The sequence below is a fragment of the Gaeumannomyces tritici genome, assembly GCF_000145635.1.
Source record: "Gaeumannomyces tritici R3-111a-1 unplaced genomic scaffold supercont2.3, whole genome shotgun sequence".
Lineage (NCBI taxonomy): Eukaryota > Fungi > Ascomycota > Sordariomycetes > Magnaporthales > Magnaporthaceae > Gaeumannomyces > Gaeumannomyces tritici.
Window position 1 is genome coordinate 4,805,641 of NW_008804547.1, and position 13,862 is coordinate 4,819,502.

A 13,862-nucleotide genomic window follows, 5' to 3' on the forward strand; every position below is an offset into this window, starting at 1 on the left:
ATGTCACTGTATTTGGTAAGCTCAGCAGCACCGCCTCTACGCGAATCATGGTTGGCAGAGACTGGATATCGAGGTCGCATTCGTTGGAAACAGAGCAAACGCCAGTGTCATGTAACATCAACAAGGCATCTAACCAATAAGCCTGCTTCACTGGCAAAACGTCAAGACCAGAACCTGGCGCACAACCAAACTTAAAAAGACCGCGTCGAGAATCCCTTTACCAAACAGTAAACCCTCAGGCCTTGGGCTTTTCGTCGACCGCCACGCGCTCGGCGCCGTCGGCGTTGGATGAATTCTCCGACAGCTCGTTGCCGCCAGCGCTGGCGCCTGGGACCCGCGTGCGGCGGCGCAGGAAGCCGGCGTCGTCGTGCGTCGCGTCCCACTCGTCCAGCTCGGCGAGCGGCACCTTGATCAGCCGGTGCGTGTTGGCGCCCGAGCCCTCGTCGACGTCGAGGATCTCGGGCCGGATGCGGTAGCCCTTCCACTTGGGCAGGAGCGTGATCCACAGGTAGTAGTAGAGGTAGCAGACGACCAGGCTTTGGGGGGAAGAGAGTGGGTTAGCTGGGGTGAACAGTGTTGGGGGGTAATGAAAAGGACGTAATGGCAGAAAATGGCGGCCAGATGGGATGTTTGGCAACGTACATTGCAATACCGACCAGGCAGTAGGTCGCGTAAAAAAAGGAAACGTCACCGGCGTAGATGCCGCCCGCGGGCGGCCACCACGGCATGGCGAGGATGTAGACCTGGATCAGGATGAAGAAGACGACGGCGACGTCCCATGCCCGAAACTCGCTCGCGGGGATGCCGGCGCGCGCGCGGCGGTGGCGGATGAGGTAGACGCCGACGGCCATCGCAAAGTGAAAGACGCCGTCCGGGTACGTCTTGAGGCTGACGACGAACTGGAAGGCGTCGCCGGCGGGCGGCACGACGATCATGAGGAAGGTCATGGCCCACTTGAGCAGGTAAGGGCCGATCGGGGTGCCGAAGGGCCTGGTGGAGACCCAGAACCAGGGGTAAGGGAGCACGCCCTGGCGCCCGATCTCGCGGATCATGCGCGACGAGCCGATGAGGGTGGCGAGCAGGTTGCCAAAGGCGCTGAGCAGCACGAGCACGTTGAGCGCCGTGACGGCGCCGCCCTCGCCGAAGACGGTGACGAAGAAGACCGAGGCCGCGATCTCCTTGGACGCCGCGAACTCGGCCCTGGACACGGCCGAGAAGTAGGCGACGTTGCAGAGCATGTACAGCACCGCCACGATCAGGACCGAGACGGAGCCGTAGACTTTCAGCTTCGGGATCGGGTTCTTGATCTCGTTGACGACGTTGAAGGCGTTGGCGTAGCCCGTGTACGAGAAGACGATGCTGACGAGGGCGCTGGCGAGGCTGTTGCCCTGCGTGGTGGTGCCGGCGAAGGCGTCGCGGAAGTTGCGGCCCGGGTCAGGGACGCGGCTGACGTTGCCGCCGAGAATGACGAAGCCCAGTATGCTGATGAAGACGAGCGTGCCGATCTTGAGGGCTCCGATGGCGTTGGTGGCCCAGAGCGAGTACTTGTTGTGCGCCACGACGCACACGACGGCGAGCGTGTAGGCCGCGATGGCCACGCCGCGCATCTCCCACTCGGTCGGGGTCCTGTCGGCCAGGCGCCAGACGTAGCGCGACAGCACGATGGCGTTGCTGCTGCTGAAGGACAGGATCACCGACTGCACGGCAAAGGCGATGGGGAAGAAGTGCTTGGGCCGCGGGTACGACTGCTCCAGGTACACCACCTCGGAGCCGCTGCGGTTCGGGAAGTAGCTGGCCAGCTCGAGGTAGACGGCGAAGCCGGCCATGGCCATCAGCGTCCCGATGAACCAGTAGATCAACGCGAGGCCGGGAGACCCAGTCCGGCCGAGGATGGAGCCGCTGTCGAGAAGGGTTGGGTTAGTATTAGTAGTGCATCCTGGCAAGCAAATTGGATTTGATCAAGGAAAGAGGCCGACCTTACGGAGTCGAAAAGATGCCCGTCCCAATCATCTGGTTGACGTTGAGGAAGATGATGGTCAGCCAGCCGACGTGGTAGCCGAGCGGCGACTTGGTCTCGACGGGGGCGCCGACGGCCTCCTGGTAGGCGGCCCGGGAGCCATTGCCGCCCTTTGCGTGCGTGTAGGCGAGGTCGCCGTCGTGGATCACCGACGGCTCCGAGTCGGAGCTGTAGCCGGGGCCGTGGGCCGTGGCGGCCGTGGTGTTGCCCTTCCAGAACGCCATGGAGCTCGGTGCTTGTAAGCTTGCGGCAGGGCCGAGCTGAGCGGCGTTGGGTCAGGACCGTTGGGTCAGGACGTCCGCGTAACACCACGGTCTAATAGGCGGGCAGATTCCCCGGAGCTAAGGAGACTACATTGGAAGCTAGGCTGGAGGCAAGAGGGCGACCGGGCACGCTTTTTGTATGGCTGGCCGGACAAGATGGAGAAATCTGGCGCCATGGAGGGTGGCGAGCTTGTGCTTGGGTGCCACTACCTTTCTCCTGTGCTCCCCGGAGGAGTACCGTACCAAACTAGGTAGGTTAGGTTCATGTGAGACAAGAAAAAGCCTTATCGGCCTCCCTCACCCCAGCAGGCATCCTCGCATCCCACGCGGGAGATGGATGGAGCTGTCTGGTCCGAGCGATAAGCGTATTGCTTGGCGCGATGGCACAATCTATTTCGTCGTCTTGGGAGCGGCTGCATGCCCAGAGAGCCGTCCACACGGCCGTCCTCCCTCAAAGGCCCATGCATAGGCTTCAAGCCGTGTCGGGGCTGGATCGGGGGTTTGCGTGGCAGGAGGACCTTCCTTGTTGGTGTGGGCCAAGCCAGCACGTCACCTCGCCCATGCAAGTCGTGCCGATCAAAAAGTAAACGCGATAATCCTGCGACATGCTTCGGTCGCCTGATTGGGCCGCTTTTGGTCTGTCTTGGGAGAGTGACGGTACCAAGAGATGGACGATTTTTGTCCTCAGGACGGCGGCCAAATGAGCCACGGACAGCATATAGAAACAGTAGAGCACGTCTTGGTTTGCACTTGCACAACTACAGCTTGCCCTCACAGACTGGGCTGTTGGTTATACAAAGACCAAGTTCAAATGCATCTCGAGCAGCGACAAGGGCAGTTGCGCCCAAAACCCAATACATTGCGCCATTCAAAGGCAACATACGCACCCTAGACATACATTTCCTCTACGCCTTCCTCGCACCCCCGTTGGCCGCCCCGCGCACAAACGGCTCCAGCGGGAGAACCTGCGCCTCGGCCGTGATGCCGGCATAGACGCCATCCCAGCGCTGGCGGAGCTTCTCGGGCGTATCCCACGCGTACTCGGGGTCTCGCAGCCAGAGCCTGACCAGGTGGCGTCTTGTTTTTATTCGCAAAAGTGACAGTCAGCTTCCAGGTGATGGTATCGGCATTAACAAAAAAAAAAAAAGAAGAAGAAGCAAAGGAAAACTCAACTGCTTCTCAGGCGTATCCGTAAAGCCGTCGCGCGCGTGAAACACGGCCACGTTGTTGACGTACTGCATGTCGCCCTTGCGGAAGTCGGTGGCGACGTGGAAGCGCTCGCCCAAAAAGTGCAGCGCGTCCAGCGCCTCGGCTTGCGCCTCGGTCAGCGCCGGCACGTCGGCCCCGCGCGGGAGCGCCCCGAACCCGACGAAGTTGCGCCGCGCGTACTGCAGCAGCACCCGCTCCGGCGCTGTCCCGTCTGCCCGGGCCGGCTGGTGGTAGATGAGCGGCCGGAGGAAGAAGCGGCTGTTGTGAGACTTGCCGAAGCTATGTTGGTAGCAAACCGTTAACCCCCTACCCCCCTGGCACCACAAGCAGATGAAGACAAAAAAGAAAGAAAAAAAAGAAGAAAAAAACGGCCTACTTCTCAACCGGCCAGTCCTCGGTCAGCGTCCGCACCAGGTCCGGCCTCGTCCGCGCCAGCTCGTTGTAGACGCGCCACGTGCTGGCCAGCTTGCTCGCGCCGCCGCTGGCCGCCTCGCCGAGCGCGAAGAGCGAGACGACGTCGCCCGAGTCCGTGTGGAACACCTGCTTGTCCGCCGTGTAGGCCGGGCTGCCAATGACGGAACCAGACCCGGTCCCGGTTCCGCTGCGGCGGCTAGACAGGTCCACGATGTGCGTCAGCGTCACGTCGGCCGCCTTGCCCTCGTAGACGTGGTCCTGCCGGCCCCGGATCGCAGCCACGTGCGACGACACGCCCGCGTATATCACGACGTTTTCCTCGCGCGTGTAGGCGTCGACGGGCACGCCCCGGATCACAAAGAAGCCCCGGCCCAGGTGCAACTCGCGCGACAGCCGCCGCAGCTCGGGGCGTAGGTTGGGCAGCGGGAAGGTGGTGGCGTCGACGTGGCCGAGTGGGAGGCCCAGTGCTGATGGGCGGTATGGTGAGTATGTGGTGGTTTCCGTCTATAGAAAAAAAAAAGATCACGTACACTTGAAATGCTTGACCGCCGCGTCAATCTCGGCCAGCTGCTCGGGCGACAGCACATAGGTCCAGTCGGAGCTCGCGGTGAGGGTCTCGCCGTCCCACACGAGGTCGCCCTTGAGCTCGGCCGGGAAGCCCTCGGGGAGTTCCCTGCTGAGCACCTCGTCCCTGAGCCTCCTGGCCGTCCGCTGCTGGTACTTTACCATGTCCGGCGCGTATGTGATGTCCGGCTGGCCCGGCGGGCGAGGTGCAGCTGGCGTTTGGACGGCGGCGGCGGCCATGTTTTGTTTCTGATAGCTGTCTTGACTTTGTGTTTCCAAAAGTGTCTCTCACCCCGTGTTAGTGATAAAGTGGCCGGCGATTGTTTCTTGGTGTCCAGATTTGCTGGTTTACGCATTCAATTTCCGTGCAGCCCTTTTATGCACTTCCTGCGTCCTTCAAAATCACCCGTTGCTAACTCTAAGCTCCAACTGAACTAATAGTCGGAACGGATTGCGTGATTGGAGATCCCCCGCCTTCCTAGCCGAGCTGCGACGGGCAAAGTCGCACTTGGCCGCCTATCGGAGCGGGGAAGGACATCGACGCTCTGCAACATCACTGCGCGGGTCAAAACACTAGAGAAGTCGCAGTCGCAGTCACAAAGCAGACGCCGAATCACAAATTCCACTTGGATGTGGTTCCTAGATCCAAGGTTGGCCTTTTCGAGCAAGCTATCAACCTAATAAACACCCAGGGCACACTCCCCCCCTCCAACCAAGCTGTTAGACGGCCGCAGACGTAATCTCCCCCGACTGGTGCGCCGCGGCCACGCTTGCGGCAGCGCGCGTGACGTTCAACAGGGCCCGGTCCCCGCTGCTCGCCACCACGGGACCCGGCCCGGCGACCCCCCTGAAGGGCGCGGGCCCGCCCCGGGCCGCGTCCTTGAACGGGCTGCTGCTACTGCTGCTGCTGCTGCTCCCTGCCGTCTTGTTGCCGCCGCTGGGCCGCCGGTGCACAACCACGGTGCCGTCGGCGAGCACCATGGCGGGGCGGCCGACAACCTTGGCCGGCGCCGTGGAGGCGGGAGGCTTGGCATCGTCGCCGTCATCGTCGTCGTCGTCCTTGGCGGCCGCCTCTACAGTCCGGCCGTCCACAAAGTCGACGCCCCTGGCGGCCCAGTCCTCGAGGATGCGCTCGTCCTTTGCGTACGTGACCACCAGCCTGCCCTTGGCGCGCGGGTCGTCGAGCGACGCGACCACGTCCCACGACGACGACGACGACGTGTGGTTTTCGTTGGCCTTTTCGAACCCGGCCGCGCTCTTGTCCGACGCCGCCGTCGTCGGCACGTCACCACCACCACCACCACCAGCGGCGGCGGGGGCGGAGGCCGGCCTGGCGACGCTGCCGACCGCCGTCGTCGCGTTCTTGGCGGCGGGCACGGCCGTCGGCCACTTGACCGGCACCACGCGGCCGCGGCCCGGGCGGCGCGACACCGTGTAGAAGACGGACGTGGTCTTGTGTGTCGCGGCCGCCCCCGCCTGCATGAAGGCCGTGACCGACGACGACACGGGGGTGCCCCACATGTCGTGGCGGGCGCTGGTAGTGGTGGTGGTGGCGGTGCTGGTGGTCTGCTGGGCCGTGGCCTTGGCCGCCGCCGCCGCCGCCGCCGTCGCCTGGGCCGTGGCCTTGGGCTCGCCGCTGGGGATCTTGGGCGTCACCTGGGGCCGGTGCCACCACGGCTGCAGACCGCCGATGCCCGGGCGGAGCTTGATGGTGGGCCGCGCGGGCTGGATCATGACCGACGTCGGCTCCGCCATGTCGGGCCAGTAGCTGATGGTGGCCGTCCGGGTCTGGGGCTCGTACACCTCGACGATGGTCAGGGGCGCCATGGTCGGCAGCCGTTGCGCCGCGGCCGCGGCCGTCTTGGCCTTGGTGGGGGTGGCCTCGCCGGCCTCGGCCGCGTCGGCGGCCGCCTCGGAGTCGAGGTCGAGGTCGAGGTCGGCGGCCGATTCGGCCTCGGCCTGCTCGGCCTCGGCGCCCTCGTCCTCCTCCACGCGCGGCGCGCTGCGGACCTGGACGACGGCATGCGTGCGGCTGCCGCCCGTATGGTTGGCGAGGAGGGCGGCGGGGGCGGGGAAGCCGTGCACCAGCAAGCCGGGGTTGGTGGGGACGACGACGTCGCGCTTCGTCGGGCCGTTGCCGTTGCCGAGGGCCGTCATGATGATCTGGGCGAGTGCCACGCCCATGAGCGCGCACATGGCCAAAGCCACGGCCACGATAAAGATTAGGCCGATGGTCGACCACACGCTGTCCCTCGGCTCGCCGTCGCCGCGCTCCCCTCTCTCCGGATCCCTCGCCTGCGCCCTCGCCATTCTGCCCATATATGGCCAAGCCGACTGGGAAATAATATGGGGTGAGTAGTATGGATGATGGCGGTATGTCAAGCAACACAGATGCGATACGGATGACCGAAGTGGAACGAAACGGAGATAGAAATATGATCCATAGCAGGGCGAATATCTATCCATTATATGCCAAAGCCAAGAACGTCTGGCAAAGCTTCCTTCACTTCAAACCTGAAGTATGAACTTGCATAATGACAGCTTAGATGATGCATTTACTTCGGTTGCCTGCTCATTGGAGCGAACAAGCCCTGGTGAACTGTCAGGCTGGTGGCGATCTCAACAGATCTCTGCTTCATGTCCACATATGCTTCGACCCAACCGAGGTTTGTTAGGTTGGAAGAGTAAACAACCATGTTGTAAGAATGTCAGGAGGCTAAACTAGCGTGCACCACGCATTAGCTGCCAGGAACGCCGCGTGCCAAGGTGGACGGTTTGGTGCGCCAGGGGAAAGCAAGAAGGACTCGAAAGGCGCACTTGAGGAAAATTATTTATAGAATATGGTATATGGCGGCTAAACAGCGATGCATCGCATTTCTTTCCCTCAACCACTTTTCCGTGGCTTAACATAGCTTCCCAGCCCACGCCACCAACGCCTTCAGTGGCCAGTCTGCCCTTACCAGCTCTTGACCTTTTGCATGCTGCCCTCTTCCACGAGCGCCTTGTGCATGTCAAACGAGTTGAAGAGCAGGTGGGGCTCGTGGCCCATGCCCTTGCGCAGGCACTCAAATTCGGCCTTGTCAAAGTAGCCTTGCAGGATGGGCTGGTAGATGGGGTGCGCGCACTGCTTGATGATGACCCTGGCGCGCTCGCGCGGGCTCAGCCCCCGGACGTCGGCAAGGCCATGCTCCGTCACCACCACGTCGAGGTCGTGCTCGGTCTGGTCGATGTGTGTGCACATGGGCACGATGCACGAGACGCCGTGCGGGTCCGTCTTTGTCGGGCGCGTCGCGGGGGTGTGCATGATGCTGTACTTGGACGAGCGCAGGAAGTCGGCCGAGCCGCCGAGGCCGTTGAGCATGCGCGAACCCATGACGCACGTACTGTTGGCGTGCGCGTAGATGTCCACCTCGACGGGAGTGTTCATGCCGATGACGCCCAGCCGCCTGATGATCTCGGGGCTATTGGAGACCGATTGCGACCGCAGCAGCAGCTTGCCCTTGTACGTGTCCCACTGTTCGTAGAAGCGCTTGAAGCCTTCGGGGGAGAAGCGCACCGAGGTTGCCGTCGCGAAGTCGAGCTTACCGCTATCAAACAGGTCCAGGAAGGTATCCTGGATGACCTCGGTCCACACCTTGAGGTTCTGGAACTGCGAGTTGGCCAATCCGCCGACGACGGCGTTGGCGATGTTGCCGATACCGGACTGAAGTGGGAGCAGGTTCTTGGGCAGACGGCCATGGGAGACCTCGTGCTCTAGGAACTCGATCAGGTTGCTCGCGATCGCGCGCGAGGCCTCGTCCTCGGCCGAGTTGGGCATGGTCTGGTCCTGGTAATCCGAGTGCACCACGCCGACAACCTTGTCGGTATCAATGGGGATCGACGTCCGGCCAATACGGTCCTCGACAGCCATAACCAGGTACGGTTTCCGGTTTGGCGGCAGGTCCGTCATGGTGATATCATGGAGACCCTCCATCTTGGGCAGCGAAGTGTTGACCTCGATGATGATCTATACAGAGCGTAGTAAGTCGTTGGTCAGCTGCCCGGCTACTCCCTCACACGCAGTGTAGAACCTGCAAACGCGTCAAAAATGCGGCCGTACCTTGTCTGCCATCTGGACGAGCTCTGGCGTGGCACCAACTGAAGCTCCTGGCACGATGCTGCCATCCTCCAGAATCTCGGTCGCCTCCACCACTGTAACATCGAGGCTGTTCTTTGGCCTATCCTTTGTGTAGTATCCCTTAGAAGCACCAACAAGTAACGTCAGCATCAGCCTGCACAAAGCACAGAGAGCGCCACCGGATGGGGTGCTTGTTTCCTGGTCGTCTTACGTATACTAGATCGGTGGGGAACATGGACAGGTGCTTGTCGAAGAAGTTTATCCTGCCCTCGTTGATCCCCTTGGCGATGGACTTGCCAACCTGGTGGGGGCTCCGCCTCTCGATCATGTCGAGAGACGCCCACCTGTCCTCCGTCTCGGCGCCCGACGAGGCTCCCACGAAGAGGGAGTACCTGAGCTTGCCCTGCAGGTTGTTCTGCTCGACATGGTTTGCCAGGAACGTGGGGGTCTTTCTACGGGTTGCGAAAACGTCGGGGGTCAGCACCACGAGACAAGTCAAAGCCATTGAGCGGCGCCAAGGGGTCCCGCAACTTGCTGGCTCACTCACTTGGGATATCCAACGCCGGTGAATCCCGACCAGCCGATGTAGGCGCCGTTGGGGAAGTGGTGGAGCAGATCCTCAGGCTTGCAGATCTTGTTCAGCATCGACGGCCGCTTAATGCGGGACTTGAGCGCCGCCGAGATCTGGCTCGACATGTTGGCGGGTTTGCCGAGCTGGCTACGAGGGGCGTGGGCCCTTCGGGAAGCTTCTGGGGGAGTGATGCGGTACTAGGCAGTGCGTCGGGGCTGGATCAGGCTGGGCGGATGTGGAGGATATAGCATAAAGAAAAAGAGGCAGAAGACGAGGCCGAGGCCTTGGAACCAAGAAGCAGCAGCAGCGGGCGTGGGCTTAAGTAGCCTCACACCACCAGGCCGGGCAGGCGTAACCCACCCACCATTCCACGGGCGCAGCTAAGGTGATTTGCATGCTGGGAAGAAGTCGGCTTGCTCCTGCTCCGCTCCCCATCCGTCCCATCATTGGAGGCCATCATTGGATTGGAGGTGCAAACGGTGCGCAGGATGGGCTCATGCCCCTCCTGGTGGAGAAACGCTGCGCTGTGTGGTCGCACCCCCTGACTCAGCCCCGCCCAAATCCCAGCCGGCCGACGTCAACAGGCGGCAACTTCAGCCTCAACCCTGGCGAGCTCGGCCAGCTTCCGCCAATCAGGCATCGCGCGAGCCACACGTCATTCCGCTCCGCCGGCCAAGGCGACCACTCGATTTTTATCATGATTCTCGAACGATGAGGGAAAGAAAAATGGATATAATTGCGCCGGTTTCCTGGGTGGGCGAGTGTACATGTTGTCGGACATCAATTGACCACCTGCATGATTTCGGCCGTCATGCTACCACCCGCTTGTCCCATTGTCGCCTACGATTCTTTGTGGGCGACCTCTGGGTTCACCTAGTCAACAGCGGACCACCCACTGCAGGAAGCTGCCCCCCACCACAAATCCAGAGCTTCGGTCGGCCGGCAGGCTCGGCTATACTGGACTCCGCTGGCCCGGCCGTGTCCCATCTGCCGTTCAGCCAAGCTTGTGGAGGGCCAAGGCTTGTCGACAATGCGCGCGCACCCGTTTGGCCCACCGGCTAATAAAGCAAACCTCTCGCGCCTCGACGCGGGGTTGCTTCTAATTTCTGGTTCACGAGACCGCCTGCTGTCCAACCTTGGCAGAACTGCGTCTGGAATTGTCCAGATGGGAGTTGCCCGCGGCAGTGACCTTTGCGCTTCGATAGCCGGCCCTCCCCTGCGACAGACGCGTGTACTCGGCGCGTCGCAGCCTTTTTTCCATTTTCAGGCATCACCAACGGCCTTCGCCACAGATCACTTCCAGACGTCGAAATCATACATCTGCGACATGGAATGCCGACTGCCCGTTTCGATACATATTACACCTCTCCCTCGATCGCCGACTTCCCAACAACTACTTTTCACGAGGGGTTCCCACGTGTCACAACAACAACGACAACAACAACAACCCTAGCTTGCACCTGTGCTGCAGTAAAACACCAAACCCCGCATTAGATCTCAATCAGAACCGGGGCACTTCTCAACAGAACACACATATCATGACCTCTCTTCGAGACATTTCGATACGTCTGCCTGGTATTGTAACTGCCTACAGCCCTACAGCCCACGCCACTCCAGGCTATTCAAGCCCGCGATCCGGTTCCTAGACACGAGTAGACATGAGAAATCAGCGCCGGGGCGCGTAGCTACAGACTATTAAGGTATATGGATCGTCAAGGCCGCGATGGAATCGGTATGAGAACAATTAATGCGGCGATGTACAGGGCCTCGCAAAAATTCCTTAGACATCGACCTTCTTCTCAGCGACCGCTCCCGGCGCAACGACGTCCTCGATGTTCTCGTCCGTGTTCTTCAGATCCTCCTCGACCGGGACCGTGTCCTTGATCTTGAGGAAGATGATGGGGGCGGCGATGAGAATGCTGGCCGCCAGGAGACCCCACTTCAAAAACACGAGCCAAGCCTCGTCAGCACAATGATTCAAACGACAAGGGAATGCGACAGCTGCCGGGAGCAAAAAGACTTACAGTAGCACCAAAGATGGTGTTAAACTCGAGCTGGTTGACGCCGTCCAGGCTCCAAAAGACGGCGGCGCCGGCAGACTGGATGCCCTTGTAGAATCCGGCCATGTTGGCCGTCTTGCGTCCCGAGTTGGACAGGGCGCCCATGTACCAGTAGATGGAGGTCTGGAAGACGGCGTCGTAGACGGCGTAGAAGATGAGCAGGAAGGCCGGGCCGATGTAGTGCTCGCCGCCGTCGGTCCAGTCAATGTGCACGTAGGGGCTGTCCTTGGCCTTGACGAAGGCGCGCGTCGGCTGCTTGCTCTGGAAGGCCCAGCCGCCGCCCCAGATGATAAAGGTGAGGGCGAAGAGGACGCCGAAGCTGATCTTTGCGCGCATGGAGCGGCGGACGCCCGGGAAGTCGAGGGCGTAGCCCATGAAGATGGCGCCGAAGATCTGGCCGAGCCAGTAGAGCAGGTTATTGAGAGAGCGGGTGCGGGTGTTGAAGAGGGCACCATTCATGTTGTTGAGCTGGTAGGCGTAGAAGATGTTGGACGAGAAGAACATGGGGAAGAGGGCGACGATCCAGGGCGCCTCGATCAGCACCTCCCAGAGCCCCCAGATCTCGGACTGCCACGACGGGTTCTTCATGACGATGACCTTGGACCCGTCCTCGCGCACCACGTCGGTGCTGTTGCAGAGGAAGAGGGCCAGGGTGGCGCCGAGCACCATGAGCACGATGAAGCCGATGTAGGTGCCGTCGGTGGCGGGGCCCGTGATGTTGTTGACGTTCTGGCCGAGCGGGATGAAGGCGCCGACGACGGCGCCGAGGTTGAAGATGACCCAGAACCAGCTGATGTAGCGGCCCTTTTGCGACTCGGGCGGGTACGACATCATGATGGCGCCCTGGGCGCACCACAGCAGGCCGGCGCAGACGCCGAGGAAGGCGCCGGCGAATATGCAGAAGCCGCCGTTCTGCGTGTGCTTGTACGTCAGGAGGCTGGCGGCGTAGATGCAGTAGCCGAGGCCGCCGAGGGCCGTGGTGGCCTTGATGCCGAGCCGGTTGGCGAAGGTGCCCGAAAAGAAGCCGACGACGGCAAAGGTCGAGTAGAGGGCCGTGTTTGCCTTTGCCTGCACGCTCGCGTTGTCGCTGAGCCCGCCGTCGCCCAGGCCCGTGAGGGCGTTGAACATGCCGGGGCACAGGAAGCACACCATCGACACCACGAGCAGCTGCGCCTTGGGCGACGCGTACCAGATGTTGAACTTGCGCCCCGCCACCTTCCACCGCTTGTACATCCAGCCCCCAGGCCGCTCGAACCCGGGTCCCGACGCTACCACGGGGGCCGCCGTGGGCTCCGCTGGGGCGGGCTTGGCGGCGTTATCGACGGGTGGCTCGTCGGCCACACCTTGCGGTGCTTGCTCCTTGGCGTCCGACATTGCAGCTGTTTTTGTTCAAGAGAAAGCTCCTCCGAATTTACTTGGACCCTCAATCCCCTTACAGAAAGCACGCGCGCCAGTCGGGAGATTCTCTCGACCGCGGCTAAAACAGTCGGTCAATCGATAGCGCCGGCAGTTCAGCGCTGTTGGGCAGCCTCTTTCTTGGCGGGCTGAACTCGTCAGCGACAACAGAGCCGGAGTGGTGTGGGTGGACAGCTCGTGCAGGGCTCAGCTGCGAGAAGATGCCGGGCGCGGGCGTTGGCGGCTGGCCAGTGCCTTCCTTCTTAAAGCAGGGAGAGAAGCCTGACGGGAAGAAAATTCCAAGTCGGGCTTGCGGCTCTGGGTTCGCGCTCGAGCGTCGAAATGAAGGAGGAACTGAAAGTGGCCCTGCGGGGGTGAATTAAAAAGAGGGTACGGCACAAGCTTAAAGTAAGCCTCGCTCAGGAAGGGAAACAGACCAGACTGTAAACCAAGTCAAGCAACCTCGCCCATTCCCGGCTAGCACAGATCTGCAGGCGGATGGCACTTCAACGTCTGGCGGCAAGAGGCAGGTTGGTAGTGGTCCCCCGAGCCCCCCCTCCTCCAATTCTACGGAGCCGTCCGTCTGTGCGTCTGCCTGCGCGCTCGTATGCGCGTACAACATGACACCTGCAGGCCGTAACAGCTAGTGCCGGCTTATGGCAATGTAACATTTTTGCATTCACAGTGTGCCTTGACGAGACAGGTCGCGTGGCCCAGATGTGATGCGCAGAACCAACGTGCAGCTCGGGCCAGAAGCATCTACTGCCCTCAAGATAGGACAGCTCGGCCGATGGGGTCGTAAAGCTGGTGGTCTCAGGTCCGAGATATCCACAGATATCCGATCCCATGGCTTGGGGAATGAGTGGGAACGCAGCATGGGAACGCAGTATGAAAACCCCACAGCATATCGTCGATGAGGTCCAGGAGGAGGAGAAAATGCAGCAAACTCCACCAAAATGGGGTTGCCATGAGAGATGGAGAAGTGCTTTTCTTCTCGCATTGCCATGCTTGTTTGGTGTTTCCCATTAATTCTCCTCGCATCTCCCGCTCGGGCTATTGCTAGTAGCACCTACCTACTGTGCGCAATGTTCTCATTGCAAGCCGGACTCGTCCCGCACTCAGCAATCAGCATGGAAGCCGAGGAAAGCGATTGAAGGGGCTTTTTTGGTGGTGGCACGCGATAAGGCCGGGCCGAATGGGCGGCCAGTGGTTAGCTTTGAGGGCTGGGACAACACGAAGGCACGGAACCGGG

General features: G+C 61.3%; 5 protein-coding genes across 5 annotated transcripts; all 5 read right to left on the bottom strand.

Annotated features, from left to right (window-relative positions):
• Positions 1 to 61: 61 nt before the first annotated feature.
• GGTG_06741 (high-affinity methionine permease) lies at positions 62 to 2,241 on the bottom strand (the record flags this gene model as incomplete). Its single annotated transcript, XM_009224563.1, has 3 exons — positions 62 to 536; positions 643 to 1,899; positions 1,982 to 2,241. 3 exons carry the CDS (start codon positions 2,239 to 2,241, stop codon positions 236 to 238), a joined length of 1,818 nt encoding a protein of 605 aa, XP_009222827.1. The 3' UTR covers positions 62 to 235.
• An 829-nt stretch (positions 2,242 to 3,070) lies between these two features.
• GGTG_06742 (taurine catabolism dioxygenase TauD) lies at positions 3,071 to 4,952 on the bottom strand. The gene is made up of 4 exons (XM_009224564.1): positions 4,434 to 4,952; positions 3,866 to 4,370; positions 3,454 to 3,768; positions 3,071 to 3,357 (listed from the first exon to the last, which is right to left on the bottom strand). The coding sequence occupies exons 1-4, from the start codon at positions 4,705 to 4,707 to the stop codon at positions 3,186 to 3,188; spliced, it is 1,266 nt and encodes a 421-aa protein (XP_009222828.1). The 5' UTR covers positions 4,708 to 4,952; the 3' UTR covers positions 3,071 to 3,185.
• GGTG_06743 (hypothetical protein) lies at positions 4,935 to 6,777 on the bottom strand (the record flags this gene model as incomplete). The annotated part of the gene is made up of 1 exon (XM_009224565.1): positions 4,935 to 6,777. The coding sequence occupies one exon, from the start codon at positions 6,775 to 6,777 to the stop codon at positions 5,188 to 5,190; it is 1,590 nt and encodes a 529-aa protein (XP_009222829.1). The 3' UTR covers positions 4,935 to 5,187.
• Positions 6,778 to 7,175: 398 nt separating this feature from the next.
• Positions 7,176 to 9,280, bottom strand: GGTG_06744 (acetyl-CoA hydrolase; the record flags this gene model as incomplete). The annotated part of the gene is made up of 5 exons (XM_009224566.1): positions 7,176 to 7,188; positions 7,428 to 8,473; positions 8,567 to 8,704; positions 8,796 to 9,036; positions 9,132 to 9,280. The coding sequence occupies 5 exons, from the start codon at positions 9,278 to 9,280 to the stop codon at positions 7,176 to 7,178; spliced, it is 1,587 nt and encodes a 528-aa protein (XP_009222830.1).
• Positions 9,281 to 10,668: 1,388 nt separating this feature from the next.
• Positions 10,669 to 13,107, bottom strand: GGTG_06745 (hypothetical protein). The gene is made up of 2 exons (XM_009224567.1): positions 11,180 to 13,107; positions 10,669 to 11,094 (listed from the first exon to the last, which is right to left on the bottom strand). The coding sequence occupies exons 1-2, from the start codon at positions 12,587 to 12,589 to the stop codon at positions 10,936 to 10,938; spliced, it is 1,569 nt and encodes a 522-aa protein (XP_009222831.1). The 5' UTR covers positions 12,590 to 13,107; the 3' UTR covers positions 10,669 to 10,935.
• Positions 13,108 to 13,862: the final 755 nt, after the last annotated feature.